Raw genomic sequence first — 12,201 nt, forward strand, 5'->3', positions numbered from 1 at the left:
CATTCGATGCTTATCATGCCTAGCCTTGTACTTGGCCTGGGTCTTTTCCAGCTGTTCTTGTATTGCCTGGTGGATTTCCTGGATTTTTTCAATGAACCTAGTTGCCTTGTCCACATTAGTGTGTCCATCAACCATGGTATCCTTACCAAAGACAAAATCCAAAGGAGACCTTGGTGTGAAACCAAAACAGGTCTTAAAAGGAGATCTTTGTGTAGAAGAGTGTTTGGCTTTGTTGTAAGCATGCTGCACATAACACAAGTGTTCATCCCAAAGCTTAGGATGTTTGCTGCAATATCCTCTCAGTAACTGGATCACTGTCCTGATAACTACTTCTGTCTGGCCATCTGTTTGTGGATGAAAAGCTGTGCTTTTCTTTAATTTGGTGTCCATTAGTTCCCACAGACTCGACCAAAACTTCCCCACAAATCGGGTGTCTCGATCAGATATAATGGAAGTGGGTAATCCAAAATGAACCCATACATGTTCAAAGAACAATTTTGCAGTTTGTTCAACTGTAATCTGTTTACTACAAGATATCAAGATACACATTTTGTTGAACCTATCCACAACAACATATAGATATTCATGACCTTTCCTTGATTTAGGCAGTCCTCAAACAAAATCCATGGAAACACTTTGCCAAGGGTGAGAAGGAACTGACAATGGAGTGTACAAGCCTAGTTTTCTATTGCCGGGCTTGCTTTTAGCACACATGGCACGCCCTCTTACATATCCAAGAACTGTCTCATTCATTTTCAGCCAATAGCAGAATCTTTGCAGTTGTGCAACTGTTTTACTTACCCCAAAGTGACCTGATATCAGAGAAGTGTGTGCTTCCCTAATTATCTTTATCCTCTCAGTTTGTGGAATGGAGAGTTTCCCACAATGGTATAAGAGTCCGTCCTTCACATGATAGTCGAATTCTTATACTCTTTTGCCTTGACTTAATGTTGCATATACATCTTTAAAGTCCATATCTTGAGAATATTATTCTATGTAGCTTTCATGTAGCACAAAATTATGCTAAAGTATGGTAGATGCACTTATAATGGGTCTAGATAACATGTCTGCAACCTTGTTATGTATGCTCTTTTTATATTTGATGACTATATGAAACTGTTGTAGAAAACCCATCCATCTGTAATGTCTTGATTGCTGCAACTTAGTTTGGGAGTGTAGGTATTGAAGTGGTTGATCATCAGTATGTATTTTTGTCTCTTTGCCCATTATGTAATGTTTCCACTTTTTCACACTCTGAACTAATGCATACAATTCTTTATCATATGTAGGATAGTTAACTACTGCGGGATTAGACGTCTCAGAATGATAACATATGGGTTTAACGTGTTGTGTCAACACTGCTCCCATGGCATAGTCACTGGCATTAGTTTGGATCTCAAATGGTCTTTGTAGATCTGGCAGTGCTAATACAGGTGTTATATTAATCTTTTCTTTCAAAGTGTCGAAGGCTTTTTGATGTTTGCCTGCCCACTGAAACACCTTGTTGAATCCTGTCAAAGAATGTAAGTGAGCTGCAATTGAGGAAACGTTAGAAATGAACTTCCTCCAATACTGTGCTGCTCCTAAGAAGCTTCTCACTTCTGTAGCAGACCTAGGTTTAGGCCAGTTCACAATGACTACCACTTTAGAGGGATCTATTTTCAATTCACCTCCCCCTACTATATGAGCCAAGTAGTTTAGAGATGTTTTGCCAAATTCACATTTTGAGAGTTTAACATCAAGTTTTTCTCTTTTCAAAACATCTAATGTCTGCTTAACATGCTTTAAATGTTTTTCCCACGTTTTACTAAAAATCAGATTGTCATCCAGATTCCAGATACACAATAACAAAATCATCAAGAAAAGGTCTGAGTACATCATTCATTAATCTCATGAAAGTAGCAGGAGCATTAGTTAAGCCAAAAGGCATAACCAACCACTCGTACAATCCTTGCTTTGTTTTGAAAGCAATCCTCCACGCATATTGCTCTGCAACTCTGACCTGATGGTATCCACTGTGCAAATCCAACTTGGTGAAATAAACAACTTCCTTTAATTGATCTAAAGATCATATATGTGAGGAAGGGGATAACGATTTTTGATTTTTATCTTATTCAGTGCTCGGTAGTGAATACACATTCTCTATGAGCCATCTTTCTTACTCACCAAAACGATTGGTGACCCACATGGTGATGTGCTAGGCCTGATGAACCCTTTCTCGAGCAACTCCTGCACCTGCTTCTTGATTTCAGCATTCTCTAAAGTAGACAACCTGTACATCCCAATGTTAGGCAATGGAACATCTTGCTGCAAAATAATATCATGTACTATTCCCTTTTTGGGTGGCAGACCTTTAGGTTCTTGAAACAAGACATTATACTTTGAAACAATCTTTTCTATATCAGCTTGCTGATCAGCATTACAACCTTCAAATACATTGGTTTTATCAGGTTTCTTTTCCTTTACAACTATCAGTAAGAACTGTTTACATGAATTTATCATTCTTTTCATCTGTCCCGAGGTTATGAGAGTATAATTATTCTTGAGCTTATGATCTCTTACAAAGTATTCGATTCCATTTTTAACAAGTAGATACTTGTTCTCAGCTCTATAGAAAATAGCCTTTTGATCATACAAGTAAGGGCTTCCTAAAACAATTCCACATATATCCAAAGGAACTATGTCTAACTCAACCTCATCTACAAATGCTGACCCAAAAGAAGACTTGAGTTTGCACTATCTAGTCACTTGTAGTTGTGCTTTATCATTCAACCATCCTAATGGGTATGGTTTCTTATGAGGTGTAGTTGCTAATCCCAATTTCTTTACAATTGCTTTAGAAATTAGATTTACTTGTGAGCCACTATCAAACAAAGTATCAATCTTTTGATTTTTGGAAATAACTCGAATATGGAAAAGCTCATGTCTTTTTCTCTCATGTTCTTCATTAATAATAGATTGAGTAGAATTACTAGTAGATGCTTCAGAATTCTTACCTTTTATACCTGTGGCTGAAATGATTGTTTCATCTCCCGCGTCTGACCCGAAATCTTTCTGAATAGTTGCATCAGTCTTCTTCTTCTCGTCCTCGGGCTTCTTAGGTCTCATCTTTGGATGCAGAATCCAACAGTGCTCATCATCATGCACATCCTTTTTACAGTGAGTGCATGAAGCCTTGCCTTTTTGTGTAGTGTTAGCCTTCCTTGCTTTCCACTTCTACTTTCTTTTCTCCTTGCTCTTGCTTATAGTGGGTTGGGATGGTCCCCCAACTTCTGGATTTCCATTCTTTCCTCTAGCTTCTAGATGAGTAGCTTGTATAGATACCTCATCTATACTAGTGGGATTAAACATGGGGATGGTATGCCTCATGTAGCTATGTATACCACCAATTTACTTTAAAGGAGTCTCTGGTGAGTCTAATGAGATACCCAACATCAATGCTCTCTTTCTGAACTATTGAGTATACGCTTGCACTCTTTTCCCTTTCAATTGCCGAAGAGTTTGCCAAATCATCATGGCTTGTTGCATGTAGGCCAATGGATAGAACTGCTTTTTGATTGCAGCAATAAATTCACTCCAGACAGAGATGGTCTTACCATGTCTTTTCATATCAGCTTGGGTTTTGCCTTCCCACAAAATCAAGGCAGTGCCTCCTAGGCATAGGCTTGCTAGCTGAATCTTACTCTTGTCTGAGTCTAGGTTTTGTACCCTGCAATACACAGCAATTTGTCTAATCCAATTGTCCAACTTTTCAGCATTTAGCTCTCCATCATATATAGGCAAATCAAATTTAACATCTAGATTCTAGTTTAATTAAAGATGCTTTCTTATTATTCAAAGGGCTATTAGGAGGTGTGAGAAAGCTTTCCTCTTTCCCCTTTCCTTTTGAGTGGTCATGGGAATGAGACTCATCTTCTTCTTTATCTTGTTAAATCTTGATAATTCTTCATCCTTGTGCTTTCTAAAGTCCTTATACATTTCTTCTACCATAGACTTTATAGCTAGGAAGCTCTCTATGAATTGAGGGTCTGGTCCCATAGAACCTTCCTATGACATTGTCTTCCGAGAATAGACTCTCCCAATTTCAGGATTAGTTTCCACCAACTCTCCTTCTCCTAATTTGAGCTTTGATCTAGTGAGCATTCACAGCTAAACCAACACAAGCTTGTCTAACCTTACAGCCTAAAGCTCTGATACCACTTGATCTGATAATCACCCTATGAGTGACATCAATTGAAGATTTATTAAACAAAAGGTATTACAGACTCATGTGCTGGTGTGTGTTCTGTGTTATTTAAGCAACGGATCGATCAGATTGCCAATACACAGACATTTAAATGGAAAGACAATAGAGAAATACAGTAAGCAAACACAAAGACACAAGAATTTTAATAAGGAGTTCACCCTATCCTCCAGGGCTACATCTTTGGTCCAACTTTCAGTGGTGGCCTTGTTTTATTGTGTCTTTAAGCAGAGAATTACAATGCAGGGACTCAATGTGAGTTCTCCTGAAGCAGTTTTGCTTGGCAGGGTGGTTCTTGGATTCCCCAAGCCACTAGAGTACACAGACTCTTTTTCTTCCTACCGGCTCTGTGACCTTCTGGTTTACAGTGGAAGGAGCCAAATGTGGTGCTCAGCCCGGACAGATTCCTCTATTGGATGGCTTGAATCTCTCAAGCTCTGGTGCTCGATGCTGGTCAGCTCGGCCCTCTGTCTCTTTCTGCTTTTGCTTCACTGTCTTCTTCCTCTTTGTATTCCGTCCTCCTCTCGGGATTCTGGTCTCTCTGTGTTTTTTCGTCTCTCGGACTCTCTGTGTATTCTGTCCTTGTTCATGGCTTCTAGTCATTCATTTCCATGCCAGTTCGGTTCTTCTTTCGCCTCTGTCGATTCACCTTCTGCAGCTGCAATTGGAGTTCCCTGTTCGACGTCAGCATGAACGCTCAGGGAGTGGCCACGTGTCCTCCTCTAAACGGCGCTAGCTTGCTTCGTTGATTCATTTCTTCAGTTACGTCGTGGATGAAGTCTTTCCTCCACCGTGGCAGCCAAATGGACCTCAAATCTTTACAAACGCAGCTTAATCCTTCGTCGATTCTGCTTCCCCCATCGGGCGCAAGTTCAGCCGTCCGATCTGGGCCCCCCAGATCCAACGTCATACGCACGTCCTGTGGGGTTGACTTGCTCGACCTTTAACGCGCGATCAACGGTGATTTTCTCTCACCTTCGCTTGCCACACGTCGATTGATGTATGGAATCGCTCCACTCTATTCCAAAACCTCTTACCGTTTGAGGGCGCTCCGATCAATACCGCTGGCTTCCAGAGCGCGGGTTCTGCCTTTGTACAGTCGGTTCCTTTTGCCTTTTTCCCCGCGGTTCTCCGGTTCTCCATGCGTCCAGGTGCTCGAGCTTCCCCCATTTCGGCCTTGTTTGCCAAGGACATCAAAAACCTCCTTATTTTCCCGATTTGGGGCTCCCAGGGGCTACTTTGGCCTCCTACGCAGTCTCCATGGGCCTCAGTCAGCGCGCTTTGACCTAGGTCCTCGTCATTCCGCGCTGGCTGCCATTGCGATTGGTTCAAGGTGTTTTTGATCATTGTTTTGGAATTCTTTAGAGATTTGTCCCGACCTTATACAGTGATGGTTCTTTGATAGTATTTTATGGATCCAATTCGGATCAGAAAATGAGCATGCAATGCATGCTACCCTAACATGCATATGACAAAGTTATTATTAAGTGTAATCATAAATTAGTGCAATCAACATGTCATCAAGTCAATATAAATATGCCTACCTATATGATTACTCATGCAACAAATCCCAAATTGAATGCAAAACCAAACACATGTATAATCATTTGAGAAGTGGTAGGAAAAGGATGCAATCTAGTCCACAGGATCTTCTCTTGCAGCCTAAATATAGAGATGTCAACAACCAATCTCATAAACTGTTGATGGATGGCAACTTTTGGCATATCACTTCCACCATTGTCCTTATTATTTACATCATGGATTATGGCCTTCATTGGGTTATGATTAGTAGGAAAGGGAGGTCGACGAGATGGAAAAACACAAGTAGATTGCACAAGATGATTACACTGGGGAGGGGAGACTATGGAGTGATCAGTGAAGAGGAAAAGGTGTCTGAGGAGAAAAAGTATAATCAGTGAAGGGCTTCTCTTTGACACTATACTTAGGAGGGGGGAAGGGCTCACAGTTACTAGATATCATACGACCAGGGGTGAGGGAATCACTTCATGAAGACTCAAGATGATGACCAATAGGAAAAATGGAAAAAGAAGTTTTGTATTCAACGAGTTGTACTTTCCCAAAATCATAATATAAAGGCTCAAGTGATTTGAACATAGAATCATACTCAGGAGAAGTGGGAGCCTTATCAATTTCCTTAATATCAAACATTGTGTCTGTCTTAAGGGAAAAAATGATCACTTCCAAATGCCCATCTCTAAGCAAAGGAAAATCAAGATTCTCTTTCCCAAGGGTATCAATAGGTATGTCATCATAAATAGTGCTTCAGGGGAGGGAAGACCAATCTCATCCTCATCCTCCTTGTTGGTGTCGTAAATGGAAGCACCCTCAAATTGAGGACCAACAATTTCCCATTTCTTCTTTCCAGTGTGGAAATAATCTTCAATGTCATCTTCCAAGGAGCTAGCGGGATCATCTTTCCCAAGGTTTTCAAAAGAGGATTCGTCTGGAGTAATATCCTTGAGAAATGTAAGGTCAGTGTCAATTTCACTTTCCATAAATTCATCCTTCCCACCATGTGTCCTCAAAATCATCATTTTCATCATGTGGACCCAAGGAGGACTCATCTTTTTGCTCGTTACCTAGATTCTCAATGTCTTGATGATGATCAATGAAGGCTTCCTCTTGGATGCTTAATGCAGGGTGTAGTTGAAATTTTTTAAGAAAGTCGTCGGCAAACTCTTCAATAGATAAGATGCTCCTAGGGTCATGATCATGCAACCATGAGTTATGACCACCGCGAGATCCCATGAACAATAACAGAAGGATATCTTGGTGGACAACCTTCTCTCTTGAAGCATGTGCATTAAATATTTCTACGTGGTAAATTGTGGAGAGTGGATAACGTACCACGCTTCCCGCGACATGATTAGGATGCCCAAGAATGTTAGCAATGTCAAAAGCAGGAAATTTATCAAAGAAAGACAACCTATCTGAGGTATGCATGAAAAATATGTAGGAGTCATCAGGGTGAAATTAAAGATGCCTAGAAAAATGCTTGCTTCACTTTGCAAGCATTGACCTTAAAGTTCAATGAAGGACTAGGGCATCGTTCTTCCAATGGAGTCGCCAATAATGATATGTCAATATGTCGTATAGGGAACAAAACACATATTTCGTGTCCACGACAACAATGCGAAAATGTTACCGCACAAAGTAGTAGGTGGCCTGAGATGGACCCGTAAAGGGACAATTGCTAGATCAAGGGCAACGATGGAGAGTTAGCCCACTGCCACCTCAGTTAGAGCTTGCTACCTTCTACGGAATTTCTCCGATGGGAGGAGACCCGGTATGATAAGGATCACAAAGATTAATAGATCAAAGATAGGATGAAGGGTGATCCTAGAAGCCTATTCACAAGAGAGGCTCAAGATTGTGGCTTGCTTGTCTTGGAAGACAAGATGGAAGGCTCTCTAAGAAGGGTTTGTGGAGAATTTCAAGGGTTAGGTTTTGAGTATGTTTCTGATAAAGGAGATCCCTAAGCCTTAGAATTCTTGTGGAAAATTGGGTTCCAGGTGATCTTTGAAGAATTAACCTTGATAGTGCATGGGACCACATAGGACCAAGTGGACCCAAGGTTAGGTCAAGAGGATAGGATTTAGCAACCAATGATATACTTGACCTAATTAGGGAGGGGAAAGGGATGATATGCTTCCAAAAGTAATGGACGATGGGTTGTTGGCCCCTTATTCTCCACATAATAAACCTGTGGTGCTCCCAATGGCTGTAAGGGCAGACAAGTGACCTCACGGGTTTCCAAGTAAGTCGAAGATTCTTGTACACCATCTGTAAGGGCTTAGATGATGGTGTAGGTGATGCCACATCAGCATGAAATTCCTGGGTCATCTGCCAAGTGCATGGGACAACTGTGGGGCTAGCGGGACAAAGTTGAAGCATGTGCATATTCCTCATCCAATAGGTGAATCTCGAGCCATCTCTGAACATCACTGGGGATGCATGGAGTGATGTCTACTGATGTGGAGGCCCATGGCTCTCAACACACCCGCTACATGTGCCAATGTAGCCCTCTAGAGGTTAGGACCTCGTATAGGGAGACCAAACCCAAGATGGAGACCACCTGCAATTCTACATAAGATCCAATGCGTCCCCTAGCCTTCTAGTACAACAAGTCATCAACAAAATCACGTAGAGCTTACAAACCATGGACAAGAGGTGGGGACTTCATAATGGAATGCGCTTCCATAAAGGGTTTTAGCATTTGCTAATGTCTCCAAGCTCCAAATGGAGTTAACGAAGTATCCCATTAGGTGGTTTCTACTTCTAAAGTGGATAATATGTCCAAGGTACATCTTTTAAAAGTTGGTGGCATGTGATAAAGAGATGAATGGTGTAAGGAATGAGAATGGGCAACCCTGGGCCACACGCTGAGGTACAAGGGTATCTAGAAAAAGGGAACTGCACACTTGCGTATATAATGTATAGGAGGGAGAAATCATGGTACATGAGGTGCCCCGACCTTGATTTTTTCACCCTTTTTTATATGCCTTTTGCCTTTTTATGATTTTCTTTAAGTAACTGCTCGGGCTTAAGGGGTAAGAGCATGATGTATAATATATAGCAATGAATACCCCGTTTTAAGGTAGGGCGTTTCATTGCCCACCAGTGGTTGGGACAATCATGTGTTCCTATATGATGAAGGAAGCTCATAGAACCTATAGGAACCAAGGTGATGGCCATGATGATGAGGTAGAGCAAATGTATTGGCTTTTTCCCACATGCTAAATGTGTTTGTCGTGGGCATCTTTTGCATTTTGTGGTACATTTTCCTGTTGAATGTGGCCAAATGTGCTTTTATCTTTCTTTGTAGCTACATCAACCTTCGGGGCATCATTGCAAGCCTGACCCAAGGTGTGGGCAAGGGGGAGGGGTGAGCTGACCTTATGTGGACTCAGTGGAGGAATGTGGACCTAGGTGGGAGAAATGATGAAGGGGGTAAAAATGAGTGGAAGGGGGGTAATATAAGCGGATAAGGGAGCGGGACCACACAACCAAAATCAGGGGTTTCCGATGAAATATCATCCCTAAAGCCAAATGGTCAGTAAAAGAGATTCCACGAGACTAGAATGCAAGGTTAATATCCAGAAGGGTTTTAGGGGACAAGGGCACAAACCTAACTTATACTTTCTGCCGAATCCCCCATTAAGTTGAGTACCTACCTGGGTTTATGTGGTTGAAGATGATTCTGATTTGCTCCTACTCCCTCTCACGTTACCACAAGACCAAACCTCGCAACCAAATTGGGTACAACTTAGTTACTCAGTTCTAGAATGCGTTTCAATGCCCCAAAAACTTAAGAACAATTGAAACTCCTCCTCTCAGTAAGTAAGAGTCTTAGAAATTTCCTCTTCTCAGCCCTCCCTTTCCTCAAGATTTCCTTCTTCCTTATATTTCTCTGTCTACCGCCTTCCTCATATCTCTGTGTCTTTGTTTTTGTTACGTGGATTTTTTTATAAAATCAATTCTCATTTGATTTTATGGATTCTATTTTAATACGCGGGGTTTGATTTGATTAAAGTTTATATTATTTTAATAAATTAATTCAATTTATTTAGTTTATAATTTTAATTAATTTATATTATTATTTTATTAATTTTAATTTTAAATATAATTTGCAAATTAAAATTAACATTTTGTTTTAGTTAAGGGTTTTTCATATATATATATATATATATATATATATATATATATATATATATATATATAAGGTGGTATATGTATTACCTATCTAATTTGATATATTCATGATATTCTGGTGAGGTGGGGATTTATTTTGATAATTAATTCGTTAGCTTAATTTAGACATTTCCCTGTATTAACTAGTGTATATATAGTGCGATACATGTTGGTCCATGCATATGTATCTATGTATGCTAATATTTGTATGTACGCTAATATTCGTATTTTGTTTGTAATAGTATGTGGGCCATTACACGCTGAGCGTGCAACTAAAAAGCTTCAGCTGCACGGATGAGGCGGTTAGCGTGCAACTATGGTCGAGTTCTTCCTGTGTCATGCCTGCGACTGAAGCCCAAAACCCAAAAACAAAGATGCACGCTTCGGACCCTGCAATTTTGTCTTTGAGCGAAACCATTCCTTTGCAGGTGTGCCTCAGACCTGTGCGAACCAAAAACCAAGAAAGAGAATAGAAGAATGTCTCACAATGATGTCCAAATGAGGTTGAGGTCACTTGTATTTATAGGTGTCCAATTTGCTTTAGGGCTGACCTTATCAAATATGCAAATGTGGGCTTTTCTTCATAAGTACACTTTCCCTGATCCGATTCGAGTGATCTTTAGATCGATTTCGGTTCTCTCGAAAAGAGGAATTTAATGCAATCATTATCTCGTTCAAATTAGCCGACGAAAGTGAAATTTGACTGCAGTTGCATATTTTAACATTTATTTCTGAATATTGTTTCTGTGTATCTCAAAATTTTGTAGTAGGAATGTGCCAATGTAATGGCCCTTTCGAAATTAAATTGTTACATGTTTATTTATTCCATAATTTTGACAATTTTGGAGGCCATGGGACCCATTTGATTTTTGGAAAAGACTTAGTAAGGAAAAAGGGGCCGAAATGTTTTGTAGGCATAGCGTGGGGGCTACCCACATGAGGAAATAGGGACAACCTTAGATGGAAGTTCGAATGACTAAGTGGGGAAAGTCGAATTGCTAATTGGAGGTGGCCCACATGGGAAAAGAGGCCCACGAATTATAAATAGAGGAGGCTCAGCCTCATTTGCATCTTCTTTGCAATATTGAACTCAACCTTAGTTGCTCGTGCTGCTTAGCCGGGTCACTGTGCTGTTTAGCACGTGAGTGTCTCCGAGCGGAGATTTCAACCCTTGCTTCGATGGACTTCGAGTGCCAGCCTAGGAAAGCAATTCATACTACCTTGGAGGAGAGCTAGTGGAGTTTCACAGTCATCATTCAACATTTGTCTCAGCCAGTACATGTTTCTGGTGGACATAGAAGGGGAACACACAGGGGTTGCTTGTGGGCTCATCCGGGCAACAACTGCTGGGGGAGTTTGGGCATTGGAGCTACAGTGGAGGATCAACTTTTTGGGAGAGTTTTGGAGCAGGAGATTGCTGCATTGGAGCAGTTGGGAATTTGGGCCAAAATTCCGAGGTCAACATCTAATCAATTCCTTCGTGGGTTATTTTGGGTATTTGGTGGAGAGGCAGAGGTTATTTTCCCGTAATTTTCTGAGCACCAGAGGTGGGGTTTCCAGCAACATCTTTGCTGCAGACAACATAATTTCACAAGGGTAGCGCAGGGCATCATTGGAGCAGTTGTTTGTGCCATCTGGGCTTGACATATTACCACCTGAGCTTGATCACGCTCACCATTGAGTCAAGTTCATGGCTCAGTTGTTGGTTATTCCTAAACTTTTTATGGGTGTGCACTTAATGTTTCAATTTTATGGTGTTCTTTTTATTGTTTGCTTTGCAGAGCACTATTTTTCTAGTTTGGAATATTACAGCCAATTCCAGTTAATGTATTTTAATACAATGCTGAGAAAGGAACTTAGAATTAATGGAAGAGCTCTTACATAATCGTGAATCAATCTAATATATTGCCATATATCCGTAGGATTATTTATTTTCTATATCAGAAAAATGATGAGTTTTCAATTTGAAGATGGAATGCTTGGAACTGCACTTGGAATTTTTTTTAGATTTGACAAACTGAAAGTTATGAATTGAATTTTTTTTTGCATTGGGCGAGGTTTGTAATAGGAAAAATTGATTAATATGGCTTCTCTGGACAATTTAATGTATTTTCAATACAAATTTTTCTTTTCAGAAATGGACAAATTGTTTAGAACAGCAGAAGGAATTTCAAATGCAGTTAAAATGGGTCTTTTAACACCCAAGGTGCATCTGCTAGTGCAGCTTATTTTACAACAGAGGTATG

General features: G+C 40.4%; 1 protein-coding gene across 2 annotated transcripts in view; it reads left to right on the forward strand.

Annotated features, from left to right (window-relative positions):
• LOC149258986 (endoribonuclease Dicer homolog 3a-like) overlaps positions 1-12,201 on the forward strand; it is a 290,704-nt gene that overhangs the window by 181,900 nt on the left and 96,603 nt on the right. For both annotated transcript variants that reach the window (XM_089417176.1, XM_089417185.1), the window contains exon 10: positions 12,091-12,196. In XM_089417176.1, the coding sequence (XP_089273302.1) occupies positions 12,091-12,196 (106 nt within the window). The remainder of the gene's footprint in view (positions 1-12,090; positions 12,197-12,201) is intronic.

Source organism: Pinus tabuliformis, chromosome 6, assembly GCF_031772625.1.
Source record: "Pinus tabuliformis cultivar Carrire ecotype Pingquan chromosome 6, CPIR1, whole genome shotgun sequence".
NCBI classification, from domain to species: domain Eukaryota; kingdom Viridiplantae; phylum Streptophyta; class Pinopsida; order Pinales; family Pinaceae; genus Pinus; species Pinus tabuliformis.